This window comes from Pipra filicauda, unplaced genomic scaffold (genome assembly GCF_003945595.2).
Source record: "Pipra filicauda isolate LSUMZ 115617 unplaced genomic scaffold, ASM394559v2 scaffold272_size1030459_pilon, whole genome shotgun sequence".
NCBI classification, from domain to species: domain Eukaryota; kingdom Metazoa; phylum Chordata; class Aves; order Passeriformes; family Pipridae; genus Pipra; species Pipra filicauda.
Window position 1 is genome coordinate 368,922 of NW_024104390.1, and position 15,677 is coordinate 384,598.

Sequence of the window (15,677 nt, forward strand, 5' to 3'; positions counted from 1 at the left end):
CCAGCTCCTCTGAAGCCCATCACGGGCAGCTCCACAGCTTCTCCAATCCCTAGCCCAGGAAGTTTGGCCCCACTCTGTACAGCCCACCTCTGGCTCCTTTCCCCAAGCCCTGGCTCTGGCCAAAGTGTGCAGCTGGAGGGCCAAGAGCAGCACTGACCCCTCTCTGAGATCAGGGCAGTGCCTGGGGACAGGTGGCTACCCAATAACTCCAAGGGAGAGACAGGAGCAGGAACAGTTGTGATTTAATCATCTCCATTCTCTGCAAATCCAGTGTACAGCAGAGCTGAGCTGTGGTCCAGCTCTGGGTGCTCCCACTGTCCCTGGTCCATCACTGAAGCCAGGGACTGTGGGCAGGGCAGGAACAGCAGAGAGATGGGGCCAGCCCGCTCCCCTGGCCCCTCCTGCTCCACTGGACGTGTGCCTGAGGATGGATAACCCCAGGAGGCTTTGGCTCAGCTTATCCTGGGGGATGGGGGAGAACCTGGACCTGCCCAGCTCTGATCAGCGCAAAGCTGCTGAGCAGGCAAGGAGTGGCTGTCCTGGGACAGGCAGCAGGGACCGATCCAGCCCTTACACAAGTGTGGAAGGGACAAAGCCCCAGCCCCAGCAGAGGCTGGAGGAGCTTCTGGTTTGTCTCCAGCTTGTGCCCAGGTCACCCAGCCCACCTGTACCTGAGCCCATGGTATGAAGCAGACAGATAAATCTCTGCACAATCCCGCCAGGGGAAAACTCTGGGACAGTGTTCACCAAGGCATGGGGCAGGGCTGGCAGGAGAGCCCCAGCATTGCCCCCTGGGACAGCTCAAGAGGCTGTGGGATGGCAGAGGGACATCCCTGCGGCAGTGCCGGATGGGGCAACCCTGCAGCAGCGACTGCCGGAAGGTGTGCGTGGTTCAGCAGCAACAAGGACACTTCTCTCAAAGGGCAAAGGGTGCTCGGGGGAGCTGCAGCAGAATTGGGATGGGGAATGGTGACAGTGGTTCCGGCTGAAGGCACAGGAGCCCCAGAGTTGGGGTCAGTGGCTGAAGAGGTTTCCTGCGAGGAGGCGCCTCTTGACCTCTTTCCAGAGCAGGTCCCGCTCCCGGTTTGCCCGCTGCATGAAGCCCCTGTTCTCCTGGGCCCTGCGGGACAGGTAGGGCAGCACCTCGTTCACTGGGCCGTAGGGCACGTACTTGTACACAGGGAAGCCAGCCTGGCCTAGAGGGATAGAGGCTGGTCAGGGAAGTGCCAAGAAAGTAAAAAAAAAAAAGTGAAAAAAGGAAAAAGAAAAAAAGAAAAAAAAAAGAAGAATAAAGGGAAAAAAGGGGAAAGGGAAGAGGAAAAAAAAGGGGGAAGGGGAAGAAAGGGGGCAAAGGGCTACAAAAAGGGAATAAAGGGGGCAAGAGGGGAAAGGGGGGTGAGGGAGAAACAAGGGGAAAAGAGGGAGGAAGGGGGAAAGAGAAACGGGGGGAAGAAAAAGGGGGTGGAGAAAAAGAAAGGGGGGGGGAGAAAAAAAAAAGCCACCCTCCCTTTCCCGCCAGCTCTCCCATGCCCCTGGGGCTGTGCCGATGGAGCAGGGATGGATGTGCAGGAGTCTGCAGTTGGGCTCTAAGATGGGGATCCTGGAAGCGGCTGAGCCTGTGAGGGGAGCTGCAGCGCATCTCTCCCGGCTCAGCACCGGGAGCTTGGGAAGAAGCCAGGGGGAGTGGGCCGAGGTCACCAGGAGCCCTGGGAATGTCGGCAGCCGGGGCTGGGCCAGCTCAAGGAGCGTTCAACCAGAAACATCAAGTTAACACATTTTTCCAGCATGACCAGAGGAGGCTGCAGACGGGCGGCCAAACCCCGCTTCCGAGGGAACTCCAGGACAGAGCAGTGTCTGTGCTGGACAACTGCCCAGTTTGCCTCCTGCTGCTCTCCTGGCCTTAGGACTCTGCTCTGGACTGGTGTGGGCAGGGGGATCAGTCCCTGACCTGACAGCTGGACCCTTGTGTGTCCCTCTGTCCAGGTCCCTGGAAGTGCTGCTCCGCTGCCTGGGCCAGTGGCTGAGGACAAGGTCATGCAAGAGGCTGGTGCCGCCCTGGTAGCAGAGAGTCCAGGACTCAGTGTGCACCTCCAATGGAGCCAAGTGACACCCCCAGACTGAGGAGGTACAGAAGGGGCATGCTGTCTGCCAGGATCAGTCTCTGCCCCACTTTAGGGCACTACAATTTCCACTTAGATCCAAAGTGGGAATCTCCCTGCCCAGCCACCGTGGGCTCATGGGACTCCAGCAGAAAGATGTGATTCTCCACCTACATCCTCACCTACATCTTCCCCAAACCTCATGCAGGGGTCACAACACTCCCCACAGCAAGGCACTGTGCTCAGCCAGTCCTGCTCTGTGATAGGCCTGGCTCACTTGCTCCTTCCTTTGGACGCCACAGCAGCTGCTCAGGGAGACACCAGGGGTCCAGATGGGGCAGGAGCATCTCTGCCAAGCCCTCCCCACCCCATCACTTACCCAGGGGGAAGGTGATCTGGTCACACATGCCCAGCAGCTGCCCAAAGCACACCTTCTTCTCTGAGGGATGGATCCCAAGCTCCATCATCCTGCAAACCAAGCCTCAGCATTAGGAGAGAGCAGAGACAGCATGGAGCTCACCTCAGCAGTGTCCCACCAGAGGATTGGGGAGCACCTCCAAATAGAACAGCATAGCACTGACCACATTCCAGATGGATGCTGAGATGTAGAACTTGAGGGATTTGTTTTCACAACAGCTCCTGGGTGCTGCACCTCAGCTCCAAGCCCCATCTAAAGCCCTGAGCACCAGTTGGGAGCCACGATCCCTCCAGGTGAGCTCAGCGGGGACCTCAGAAGCCACAGCAGGTCTTACCACAGCTTTGCAGGGCCCCCACATCCCTTAAGTCCCTAGTCCCTGCCTTGCCACACTGCCTCCCCAGCACTCACCTGCGCAGGGTGAACTTCACTGTGTCCTCATTGTGAGATGCCACCATCACGCTGGCTTTCCGTCTGTGCTTGATCTCCTCCAGGACATAGTCCAGGCACCTGTAAGGCAGTATGGGCCTCTGGTGAGGCTGCTTGTGCCTATTCCCACTGGGGCAAGAGAGGAGAGTGGCTGGAGCTGTCCCCTACCTGTGGTACATCTCATTGGTCTTCTCATAGGTTGGGTTGATGGGATCCTCGTAGCCCAACTGAGCCGCCCTTTCCCGCTCCTGCTCCATATACGCGCCACGGACCAGCTTGGTGCCGAAGTGCCAGCCCTCCCGGCGTGACAGCTCCACATCCCCTGTCACATTGTCGTAAGCCTCCTACCAGGTGGAAGGGATGGCAAAAGGTCATCACACCGGTGCCACCCCTTCACTTTAGCAGCTCTGCCATTGCATTGGCATGACTTCAGAAGCGGAGATCTCCACCCATCTGCACCAGCAGGTGCTGCAAGGCGCTGGATCTCACCCTCAGGTAGCACTGATAGGTGTTGAAGATTATGGCCTGGTTCCTGTTGAAGCGGCGCTGTGTCTCCACGGTGAGGCGGCTGATGGCTGGCTGGAAGTAGCTCTGCTCTGCGTCCACCATCAGCCTCACACCCTTCTCCATGGCTCTCTGGGTGGTGAATGACACACAGATTGGGTTCATAGGGCTGCCTGCATCACGTCTCCCCCTGTGGCTGCCCCAACTCCAGTGCCCCCTCACCTTGGCAAGGACATCCATGCGCTGCAGCACCCGCTTCATCTGCAGATCCTCCTCCTCACTGAAGCATGAGAGCAGCGGCTCAAGCTGCCCAGTCTGAAACAAGCACAGCTTTGTGGCACCCTGCCAGCACCCAGCTCTGCCCACAGGAGACACAAATCCCCCTGGAGGGAACCCATCCCCAGGGCTGCTGCCTAACCCAGCCTCACAGCACCCACCAGTGAGCACGGTGTGACAAGGTGCCCACCCTGCCAGCCTGGTGGTTGCACACTGTGGTTACAGCATGGCCAGGCTCTGGCAGCACAGATGCCACCAACACTGCAGCCACCAGCAACCTACTGGGAAGAGCTTAAGACCCACACTCTACTCCCCCAAGCTCCCTGTGGGACCTCTCTGGGGTTAGCATAGTGGGGTACTCACCTGCCTGTTGGGGATGAGCAGAGGCTTGGAGATCTTGGTGCAGCTGTCCAACAGGCTGTTCCAGTCAAGCAGGTCCACAGTGCTGGGAGCAGAGAGTCAAGTCCCTGCTAGTGTCTTGCAGGGGCAGGGGGGTCTCTACCAGCTGCCGACCCCCACCAGCAAGCAAGATGCATAACGTGTGCTACCCTGATCTGTCTTGTCACCTCCACCCAAACTTTCCCTACACTTGGTTGCTGTGGAGACCTCCCCTTGCTACTACCCCAGGGACAGGGACAAGGTCCCCCAGTGTTCCCACCCTGCTGCACCCCCAGATCCCAGGCACCTTACCTGCTTGTGCCCAGGCTCTCGCCCATGAACCACTCCTGGCTCTCTGCCTTGGTCACAATGCCGAGGTTGGCCAGTGTCTCCTGCGACCAAAAGGAACATCAGGGGCTACAGGGGTCTGCCTGCTTAAGGTGTCACAGCTCAGGGCTGCTCTGGGATCTCTGTGTCCTCGGCCACCTCCTACAGCACATCCCTGGCAGCACAGCCTCCCTCAGGCCTTCCTGCCTCACCTGCAGCTTCTCCACCTCCAGTTTCATCTCCAGCACTGCCCGCCCAGCCTGGCCCTGCTCTGCAGCCATTTGGAGAAAGAACCTCCGCCACTTCACCAGCACCTCCGAGAACCACACCTGTGGGGACAGAGCTCCAGGTGAGACACCCAGGCTGGAGCCTCCTGTCATGCCAGGGCTTTGCAAGGTCATACCCAGCCTGAGGCAGATGCTGATCTAGAATGGGGCACCTTGGCCAAGCCGAGCAGCACAGTCCCCTCCCCTGCCACATCCCCTCATGTTGGGACCTTTAAACCTTTGTGTCTCCCCAAAAGTTGAGGCAGGGTCTGCAGGGGCCTTGGGCACACAGGGAACAGCCTGTTGGTACCCACTCGATGCCACAGCAGCAAGCCTGGCACCTGCCCCAGTAGAAGCATCCTCTGTGGCCCTGGCTTTGCCCCACCTCATCTGGTCACAGCCCTGGAACTCACCAGGAACTGAGGTCTGGCCAGTGCTGTCAGCTTGATGGCAGAGAAGCCGTCCTCTGAGCTGCCACCTGGATGGAGCCAGAAGGACAGAGTCAGCCCAACAGCAAGGTACTTGAGCAGGAAGGAGGTACCTGAGATACGGTGGTGGTGGTGGGACTGAGGCACCCCTGTAGTCCCCAACACAGTGGGGCTGCCCAGGACATATGGAGCACTCACTTGAGGCATCGATGCAGCGGAGGAAAGTCTCCATATGCTGGTCACACTTGGCCTCATCTGTGTAGAAATAGGTGTGGGCACCAGCGACCCCACCATGATGATCCTCAAATCCCTGATGGGCTTGGTATTGCTTCTGCTTTTGTTCTGCTCCTGGGGTGGAAGAGGATGGAGATGGGCCATGCAGCCAAGCTCCTACGGAGCTTCTGCCATGGGTGCAGGGGAGAGGGTCTCTGGCTTGGACCTTGGAAGAGCCCCCAGGGCTGACACATGCCCTGCCTGTTCTGTGCCCAAGCAGAGGCTGTCTTTGATGAGGAGCAGGATTGGGCCAGGAATCACATTGTTCCTCATCCAGCTTGTTTTTTGAGGCTATGGGAGCTGGGTTCTTCTCCCACAACGCCCAGATGAGCTGGACCTTCCTGTCACTCACCTCCCATCTCCTTCTCGGCTGCAGAGGTGCGGGAGCTAAGAAGAGAAACAGGGAAGATAAGGGCCAGGTCAGTAACCCCCTGCAACCCCACACTGGTGGCCAGGGCAGCTCTGAGGCTCCTGTGCCACCATCCTGGTGCTGGACCCTGCTCTTCCCTCACCATCCCATCACTGATGGGATCTAACTGGCAGGTAAGATGCCCCAAACCCACCTGTGGAAGGGAACAGGACTTTACTATCCATCTAGGGAAGACCTGGAGGCCCTGAGGCAGCACAGCGAGGATGCTCTGTCCAAGGGTCCAGAGCTGCTCTCCAAGACCCTATCCCATGGCAAGGACAAGGTCAGCCCTGGTGGGGGCTGGGATGCTCCATCTCTAACCAGCTCATGGTCCTTGCTGTGGTAACAGCAAACCTCAACCCGATGCCTCCCCACCTTGATGGCACCTGCAGCTGGACCATGAAGCACAAAGCTCCTCCAGACCCAGATGGAGCCAAGGGTGTCCTGCTGCTTCAGGACACTCCTCTGTGCCTCGGCATCAGCCAACAACTCACAACATCTAGGCTTCAACTCCAGTTGACCTCAGATTAATTTTAAGCCCAAGTTTTCCTGCTACAGAGATATCAGGGCTCTGGCATCCTGGGGGATGCAGGCCAAGGCACGAGATACTCCCTGAGCTTGAGCAGCCAAGCCTCCTTGCTGACATCTTAAACCTAGCCACAGACCTGAAGTCTCACCCAGAAACAGGGTCAGCCCCCAGAGAGCAGTCCTGAGTGACAGCAGAGCCATCTCCTCCAGGAGGTCTCTGCCTTGGCATCACTGTCCCAAAACTGGCCGTGCCCAACGAGGGGGAGGCACACTGTGAGGGAAGCAGCAAAGTCACCCATCCAGAGCCAGCAGGCTTGGACAAGAGAGCAGAGAGGCATGTGGCATGGTCCCAGGACATATTGTCCCACATGGAAACCCTGTGACAGGGATTAGGAGCTGCTGGAAGCATAAACAACCGGAAACAAGCCATTCTCTCCAGCTTCCTGGAGCCAGGAACAGCTCCACATGGCTCAAAGTGCCACAAAGCCTGAGAGGAGCTGGGGCAGGAACAGCTGAAGCTCACAGGGAGCAGAAGGCATCACATCTAGCAGGCTCTGCTCTTTGATTTTGTTCCCCTGAGGACAGGAAAAGCAGCTTTCTGGCCCTGAATACAGAAGGTAAATGAAAAGGAGGAGAGATCATACACTTCGGGATGGAATGTGCCAGCAAAGCCCTCAGCAGGTGGAAGGTCCCCTCAGAGCAGACGGTGTGGCACAGAGAACAGCTTCAGCTAGATACTGCTGTGACATGAGGACACACAGACATGGGTCCTGTGGACAGGTTCCAGCTGCAGCTGAGGACAGCTCTGAGCCCGAGGCACACCTTGGGTCCAACATCTGAGGTGCTGGGAACAAGCGGCCAGGAGCAAAACCTCCTCCAGCAAAGGCACACAGCTCAACTAGCAAACAGCACCCTTGGAGCTTGGTTTTGTGTTCCCGAAGACAAACACACCCTTCCCAGCAGCATTCCTGCTGCATGACTGCACCAGCCCTTCCTTCATCCCCCGGGGGGCATTTAAAGCAGTGCCACAGTGCTCACTTTGTTCTTCTGCAACAAGCAAAATAAAGGAAGCTCCTTACAGCTGAAGAAATAACTCCATCCTGGATATCAGCTGCTCACTTTGCAATATTAATCTTGGCCAGCAAAGCCATTCCCTTGCCCACCAAGTGCCACTGAACCCGGCTTGTACCTGACCATCCATTTTGCAAACTGACAGCATGTCTCTCAGAGCAGGACCCATCTCCAGGCACTGCCCAAACACTCCTGGCAGGCTGTATCCAGAAAGGAGCAACCTCAAGGTTGAACTCAGGACCTGAGAGCTCACACTTGCCTAAAGCAGGTTATGAGGACTTGCCACAGCCCAATGGATGGCTGGGAAGTGTAATCCAGCTGACACAGCATCCAGGGGCTTTCAGGAAGTTTTGGATTAGGCTAAATAAACCATCTCAGGAACAGCACAAAGGAACGCTGTCAGAAATAATCCCTTTGGCCTTGGAGGTTACCCCGAGGGTGCCAGCAGCACAGTGTGTTTGCTTTGCTCATCAGCAAATGGGTCTGGCAAAGTTATCCTGAATGACCACATCAAGGAAAAAAACTCATGGTTACACGAAGTCCAGAATAGAGCTATAGGTGGTGCTTAAAATCCCACAGGTAGGAATAAAGCAAAGCTCTTGGCAGACTAATCCTTCAACCTGTTCCATGAATGAGTTGCCAGCACACACCAGCCCAGGGCCACCACAGGACCTCCTTGGAGAGCTTCAGGCTGAAGAGAAGGCACCCCATGATCCCAGGGACATGCTGACAGAGCACTGAGCAGGGGTGGTAGCAGCTCTGGGAGCAGGAGGAGAAGAGGAGGTGGCAGCTCTGGGAGCAGGATTGGCCAGGCTGGATGGTGATGCCACACTGGACCACCTATCAGGTGTCCACACAAGGAATCTCTAGAGGAAGCCAAGTCCACGTGCTGCATGGCAGAGCCTGAACAGCATTTGACAATGCTCAGGGCAGGACTGTCCCTCCTTGTGTTAGCACAGGTCCAACCCATTTCCAGTCTTGGGATGCCCGCTGGCCAGCATCGGCCCTAAGGCTGCTGACTATAATCACCTCCACTATGGAGGGGGACTCTCTCTTTCATCCCATGGGTACCAGAAGCCCCTGCCCAGCTGCGGTACTGCCTCTCCAGTCCCCACCCAGGCTGGCACCCACCTCAAAGCCCCCAGCCCACAAGCAGCATCCAGGCTCTTTTGCCTGCAGCACACTTATTTTCCAGCTGTGTCACCATGACCTGGCAGAAGCCTTCAGCATGTGGCTGAGGCCTCCTGGAACAAGTTGGCAGAGCCCTGGATGCCAGCCTGGGCAGGGCAGGCAGGAGCCTGTGGCAGGCAGGATAAGCCAGTTCCTGCCCACATTGCATTGCTGTTCCCAGGTGGAAAGCCTGTGGAAAAGGTGGACACAGCCCATTGGTGGGGCAGAAAGGGTATTTCCCTGCCATTGTCTCCAGCTTGCTTCAGAAGAACAACAGGAGATGGCACCAGGAGCCCCAAAGACCTGCTGCCTGCTCCTGGTTTGTGCCTCTGTTTCCTGGTTGGCAGCAGGGTCCAACCCTAAAGCATTCACCGAGGAGAAGGACACAGCTCCAGAGCTCAGCAGCCACGAGCCCAGGATTCCTCACCCCTCTCAACCACGTGCAGCCCAACTCAGCACCAGCCCTGGCAGAAACACCGAGAATTTGGCATTCTGCCCCAAAGAGAGCCAAGGAAGACCCAGAGTAAGGCTAGGCAAGGGGCAGGGTCCAACACAACCCTTCCAATGCCACCCTGGGCTTTGTCCCCGCTTCATGACATCCCTGGGTAACCTCCAGGATGGCATTCATAGAATCATAGAACATCCTGAGTTGGAAGGGACCCACAAGGATCATCCAGTCCAACTCCTGGCCCTGCACAGACACCTCAACAATCGCCACCCTGTGCCTCAGAGTGTTGTCCAAACACTCCTTGAGCTCTGGCAGCCTTGGTGCTGTGCCCACTGCCCTGGGGAGCCTGGTCAGTGCCCAACCACCTTCCGGGGGAAGATCCATTTCCTAATACCCAGTCAAATCCCACCAGGGCTTGGGCAAGGATGCACTGGGGGGTGCAGAGAATGGGCTTTGCAAACTCTTGGGTGTGAATGGCCCACAGAGCACAGGGCCATTGAGGATCTAGCAAAGAGTACCACACATGTGACCCCCAAACCTGCTGCGGGGGAGACCAGCACAGCCGAGCCAGCTCACAAACCACTGGCACTCATCAGCAGGCAGGATACAGGTGCAGGTAGAGCCTGCCTGTGAAAGTCTTTTGTGGTCTCCCACAGGAAAGCCCTTGGCACAGGCACAGCCAGGCATGGAGGGGAGCAGTGCCAGCCTGGCAGCACTGGCATTGCCAGCTCACCCCCACGGGGATGCTGAACACTGTGCCTGGACCATGGCTGGATGTGCAGGGAAGAAACACCACTGCTACACATCTTCAAAACAGCCCCCCACTGCCAGGCTGCAGTGGGGGGATGTTTTGAAGCTTTTATATAAAAATATGAAGTTTGTAGCCCAAATTGGGATGGTGCACCTCTGCTTCCTCCCATCCAGCTCCCATGCCAGCGCTGCCCTCACATGCTGCCTGCTCCTATCATGGCCCTTCAGTCCCAGGGGATGTCTGGCAGCAGCGGCGAAGAGCAGTGCCACCCACCACGGCACATCAGGGTCCCCGATAAGCAGCGCCCGGGTGTGGAGCAGAGATAAGGTTCCCAGCGGCAGTACCTGTATCATCACCCTGACACGCACTGCACTCACAAACCACCCCAAAAAGCCGTTTCCGCTGTGTTTTTACCATCACGTAACAAACACGTGACAGGCATGTGACAGCCGGACAGTGTCCCCAGCTGCGAGCAGGGACATGGCGCTGTGCAGGCTTGCCCGGGGGTCGGTGCTTCCCCAGCCTGTGGCCCCTGGCAGGGCCACCCTTGTCGTGGGTGGGGAGACACCGCCCCCCCCCGTGACCGTGAGGTGCCGGCCAGCGGCACATGGATCCAGAGAGCGGAGCTGCCCGGAACTGGAGCCCGAATAATGGAAAGTTACCGGCAGCTTTGGGCTGGTGCCCGCTCTTGGCAGAGGGCAGGAGGCAGGGAAGGCTGCCCAGGACGGGGAAGCAGTGAGAAAAGAGGGGCATCACCCCAGTTTGAGCGGGTTGGAACTAGTGGGGGAGTGGAAATCATAGAATTGTTAAGGTTGGAAAAGAGGTCCAAGATCATCATCCAGGAAAATGTGCGGTGGCACACCCCAGTGTTTGTATGGTGGGGGATATGGGGGCAGGAATGGGGGGCAGCACCCCACTGTGGGGAAGAGGGGAGACTACAGGGGTGGCAGCAACGCAGTGTGTGCAGCGTGGTGGGGTGGGATGGGGACACAGCACCCCACTGGGGCTAGGGAAAAGTAGGACATGGTTGGTAGCACCCCAAGGGGAAGATGGAATGGGGGGTCCAGCACCCTAGAGGAGATGGGGCATAGAGGTAGTAACCACCTCAGGGTGTGCAGGAGGGTTGGGGGGGGCTACAGCACTGCGGAGCGGGGGCAGGACCCCGGTGCATGCAGACCCATAGACGGGAACAGAGGGGGTGCAGCAGCCCGGGGGGCAGTACCGGGTGTGTGCAGAGGGGCTGGAGCAGAGACACACCCCACACAGCCCCCCGTGTTCGGGGCCGCTCCCCCGGTTTGGGGGGGGACACACCCCTTGGGGGTCACAGCCCCCAGTGTTCGGGGCGGGCGGGGGGCGGGGCCTTGACTGGTGCGCGGCCCCTGCATATAGCCAATGGGAGCGGGGGGACGGGCAGGCGCAGCCAATGGGAGCCCGGCCCGGCACTCACCGCCCGTCCCGGCGCTCCCGCAGATCCTCCTCCACGCTGTAATCCAGCACCGCGCCCACGCCGAACGCCTGGTTCCGCCGCAGCAGCGGCTTTATGGCCTCCTGGTCCTCCCCGGCCACGAACTGCCCGTAGAACGTCATCTTCATCAGCCGCTCGAACAGCGCCTGCCCCAGCACGCGCTGGCACAACTGCAGCAGCTGCGGGACAGCGGCGGCTCAGCACCCCCGGAGCGGGCGCTCCCTTCCCTCCGGAGGGAGAGCCCCCCGGCATCCCCCAAAACGGGCAGTTCCCCTGGCGACACTTCCCCCGGCTCAGGACCGGCACTCCACGACCCAGGATTGGCATCCCCCAAACCCCTCCGGACCGAGAGACCCCAGCCCACGCAGCCCTCGGACAGAGAGTCCCCCCGGAAGGGGACTGACGCCTCCCAAAATGAGCACTCCCAGGACGAGAGGCCCCGGTTCAGGACCAGCACCCCACGAAACGGGCACCCCTCCAGCCTTGGAGCGGCACCCCCTGGCCCAGGATCCCGGCACCCCCCCAAATGGGTACCCCCGGAGCGAGAGCTCACCCGGCATAAGTTTGGCATCCCCCAAAGCGAAAGCCCTTTCGGTCCGGGACGCAAACCCACCGAAATGGGCACCTCCTGAAGAGAGAACCCCTCGGCTCGCAGCGGCATCCTCCAAAACAGGTACCCTCCGGAGCGAAAGACCCCCGGCCCAGGACCGACAGTCTTTTGGAGCAGGCACCCCCGGAGTGAGAGAACTCCCAGCCCGCACCGGCACCTCTGGAAAGGGCAGTCCCCATCGCGGGACTCGCACCCCCATAAAGGGACTCCCCGGAGCAAGAACCCCCCAGAAAAGAATTGACGCCTCCTGGAGCGGGCGGCCCCGGAAAGAGAGCCCCGCCGGTCCAGAGCCGGCAGCTCCCCACCAGCCGGGGACAAACACTCCCCAGATCAGTCTCCCCGACTCCCCCAGTCAGCCCCCCCGCCACCCACCTCCCGGTTGTGCTGCACCAGCGGCTCCACGGCGCACAGCCCCAGCACCACCAGCCCCCGCAGCAGCTCCGCGCTGCTCTTGCTGCGGAACGCCTCGCGCGAGTCCCCGAAATCCACGGCGGGCGGCGGCGGGTCCCGCTCCTCGCCCCGTGGAGGAGGCGGCGGCCCCAGCCGGGGTCCCCTGCCCGCCGGCGGCGCGGCCCCGCGGGGAGAGGCGGCGGGCGCGGAGCGCGGGCGGCGGGAGGGGTCGCACAGGCGGACGGCAGCGCGGAGCGCCCGGGCGACTCTTGGGAGAGCCATAAGCACGGCGGGGCCCCCGCCCGCCGCCGCGTTAAGTACCGCCCGCCCGGTACCGCCCCCGGGGCTCCCGCCGCCACGGCACTGCTCCGCCCCGCCCCGCCCCGGCCCCGGCACTGGGACGACGACGGGTACCGGGAGTGCGACTGATTCTGGATAGGCAGCGGGATCGGCGGAGGGACTGCAAACGGAACCGGCACCGAGGCCAGCATTGGAACCGGGACCGGGAGCAGCACCAGGACTGGGACCCGGACAGGAACCGGCAGCAGCACCGGGACTAGGAATGGGAATGGGACTGGCACCGAGACTGGCACTGGGACGGGGACTGGGATCGGGGCCAGGACTAGGACCAGCACCGGGACCAGAACCTGGACTGGAGCCACCCTGCCCAGTACACCCCTCTCCCGCAGCCCCCAGCCCAGTGCCTTCCCCATTGCCATCCTCTTGGCTCAACCAGGAGGTGCACATCCCTCCCCAGAAGGGCCTGAAGGTGCAGGTGCAGCTCGAGGGGAGCCCTGGGCCGGGGCTGAAGGGAACTTTCTTCCTTGGAGCAGTGCTGGGAGTGGGGCAAAGAGAGCCCCATGCCCTTGGAGGCGCCGTTGGTAGAGTGATGAAAGTTCTAAGGGAGCCCTGGAGTGGTTCCTGGAAGGGACCTGGGGAAGAACTGGGGCCAACCCTGCAGGGCCAGGGGTCTCCTGACCACTCAGAGCAGCCCCAGGGAGGGCCAAATGATGCCCCAAAGGGTCCCTGTCCCCTCATGGCCAATCCTGGGGTAGGCTGTGGCATGTCCAGCTTACAGAGCTGGGTGACCCTTGGGGAGGGGATCTCAGACCTGGGAGACCTGTCACGGGAGAGATGTTTCGAGCCCTTGTGCTTGCTCCTCCAGGTCTGTGCATAAACAATTTAGGGGTTTCACCTGAGTCCACACTCATTTGGTCTGGGTTCATGGGTGCTGGGGTGCTTGAGGCAGCAGGCTGGCTCCCTCAGTGTGGGCTGGGGCTATTTGGTTTCATCTGCTCCGTGGAACCCCAGAGAGGACTGGCAGGGCCTCGGGATCTTCCCAGGCAGGGCTGAGTGCCTGTCATGTTCCTGGCAGGTGTTTGCCTGAGCTGTTCCTCCCCGGCACACCCAGTGCTGAGCTCCAGAGATCACTCAGCACCTCCCTGACACCCTGAGGCCAGAAACGCTCCTGGCTTGGCCTGGGAGAGCAGAAAGCAGATACCTCCCTTCCTTTTCACAGGATTGTTTCACAGCAGCATCACAGCCGCATCCTTTCTCTGTGCCCGTGTCCCTTCTCCTTGCCCTCTTCCCTTCTCCATGTCCTCGTCCCTTCTCTATGCCCACGTCCTCTTTCTGTGTCCCTTCTCCTTGGCCACCTCTCCAGTCCCTGTTTAAAGTGGTTCCCGGCGGATGACTGCGGGCTGATGCAGAGCTGCCCAAATCCAGCTCCTCAGTGACATCTCGTGCCAGGAATGCTCAGCGCAGGCAGGAGCTGGGAAAATTACTCCCTGCAACTGTTTTTCCTCCCCTCCCCAGCACTGACATTGCAGTGAAACCACTAGGATTCCCTGAGCTCATTTGCAAGCTTTTCTTTGGGAACATCTTGTCCTTCCAGGGTGATAGCCAGACAGTGGCATTGCCCCTGACAGAGGTGGGTACAAAGCTCTGGAAAAGCATCCACTTCCTTCAAAACATTCCCTGTGCTGTGTTAACAGTTGCATGATATTTAGAGTGAAAAAATTCACCTGAAGTTCCTCACTGTGACGAGGCTGCACACGTGAAGTCTTGGGCTGCAGTTCAGACCTCGTTTCTCAGCCAGGTGGTACAGAGAAAATTCCCTTCAAAGGCTCTAATGGCACCAATCTTCCCTGGGAAATACTTGCGTGGTCTTAGCAGGGAAAGCTTCCAAGTGCTGCCTGCTGTGCCAGCAGAGCTGCAGCCCCAAACATCCGGCTGGGACTGGGGCTTTGTGGTGCGAAACCAGGTCTGAGTTTCTGGAGCAACTAGTCTCAGATTCAAATGCAGAGATGAAATGTAAAAAAGCCATTTCTTGGTGAAAGTGAAATATGGTACACAAAGCAGAGGAAATCCTTGAGCTAGCAGCTCTGTCGATGGTAGGGAGACCAACAAGGGATGCTCCAGACTGCTGTGGGGACCATGCCAAGGTTCCCCATGGGTCACTGCATCGTGGCCTTGCAGAGCACTGACCCCCAGCTCCTGATTCCCCTTGACTGTGACTTTATACCCTCAGACCACTGTCCCCATCCCTACCATGCCCAGGCAGATGCTGCAGGCACAGAGAGGATAGTGCACACTCAGGGTCTGCTCCAGCTGTCACAGTGCCTGCAGCCCATGGCTGGAACACACACCATGAGCACAACTGTGCTGCTGTATCTCACACAGGGAACATGCCCCAGGCTGAATAACATGCATCTGAGTCCTTCCATGGGCACTCTGGGCCACAGCAGCGATAGCAATAAATCCAGGAGAAGTGGTTATGTATGGCTTAAGAAGCCATAAGATGTGAAGAAGCATATTTGAATGTGAGACAAATAGATGAGGAGGAAATTTGGCATCTGGCTCTGCCATATGTGCCCCTTGGAGCAGGAGGCAATGGGGTGGCAGGAGCTGGATGTGTCAGAAACTGATGTGGACCCACTGGCAAAATCCAAGAGAAGGTGGACATGAGGATGCTGCTTCCCAAATTGCAGCTGCCTGTGGCTCCCCATCTGGTTGAGGGTTCTTTTTCTTCACAAGATGCTTCATCTCCTACTGTGCAATTCTTCAGGGAGAACCCCAGATCCACTAATGCCCACTCTGAGGGAATAAACCCCTATGGGGTGACAGGAGCTCCTAGCCCTAGAATGGGGTGTGTTTGGATGATGAGTTGGTTCTCTAACTCCTCCCTGTCACTCTCCCAGGGGTGGCTCTGGCTTGTGCCACAGTAAATGCACACTGGCTCTGCTCTGACAGTGTAGTGGAGGAGCCAGCCTGCCCTCCCACAGCCAGGAGGGAACTATGTCCTTCCCTTTCCACCTGAGGTGGCAGAGGCCCCAGGAGGTTAAGCTGCTGCCGCAGGGTTTGGGATGACCCCCATCCTGGCACGGCGTCAGCAAGTGAGGGTGCAGTACCCTGTGTCCTGCCTCCCTGGGATCAGAGCA

At 59.1% G+C, this 15,677-nt stretch overlaps 1 protein-coding gene across 6 annotated transcripts; it reads right to left on the bottom strand.

Moving 5' to 3' along the window:
* Positions 1 to 225: 225 nt before the first annotated feature.
* LOC113992680 (proline dehydrogenase 1, mitochondrial-like) lies at positions 226 to 12,457 on the bottom strand. 6 transcript variants are annotated; one of them, XM_039382492.1, is made up of 15 exons: positions 12,221 to 12,296; positions 11,791 to 11,935; positions 11,220 to 11,416; positions 5,748 to 5,782; positions 5,321 to 5,470; positions 5,108 to 5,172; positions 4,641 to 4,757; positions 4,414 to 4,493; positions 4,087 to 4,168; positions 3,670 to 3,762; positions 3,433 to 3,579; positions 3,112 to 3,287; positions 2,926 to 3,024; positions 2,479 to 2,567; positions 226 to 1,196 (listed from the first exon to the last, which is right to left on the bottom strand). In XM_039382492.1, exons 2-15 carry the CDS (start codon positions 11,896 to 11,898, stop codon positions 1,015 to 1,017), a joined length of 1,620 nt encoding a protein of 539 aa, XP_039238426.1. In that variant the 5' UTR covers positions 11,899 to 11,935; positions 12,221 to 12,296; the 3' UTR covers positions 226 to 1,014. The 6 variants fall into 6 exon arrangements, with proteins under 6 accessions (XP_039238426.1, XP_039238425.1, XP_027586031.1 ...); XM_039382491.1 differs by having other exon boundaries at positions 226 to 1,211; XM_039382493.1 differs by lacking the exon at positions 226 to 1,196 and adding an exon at positions 1,511 to 2,055.
* Between the last annotated feature and the right edge of the window lie 3,220 nt (positions 12,458 to 15,677).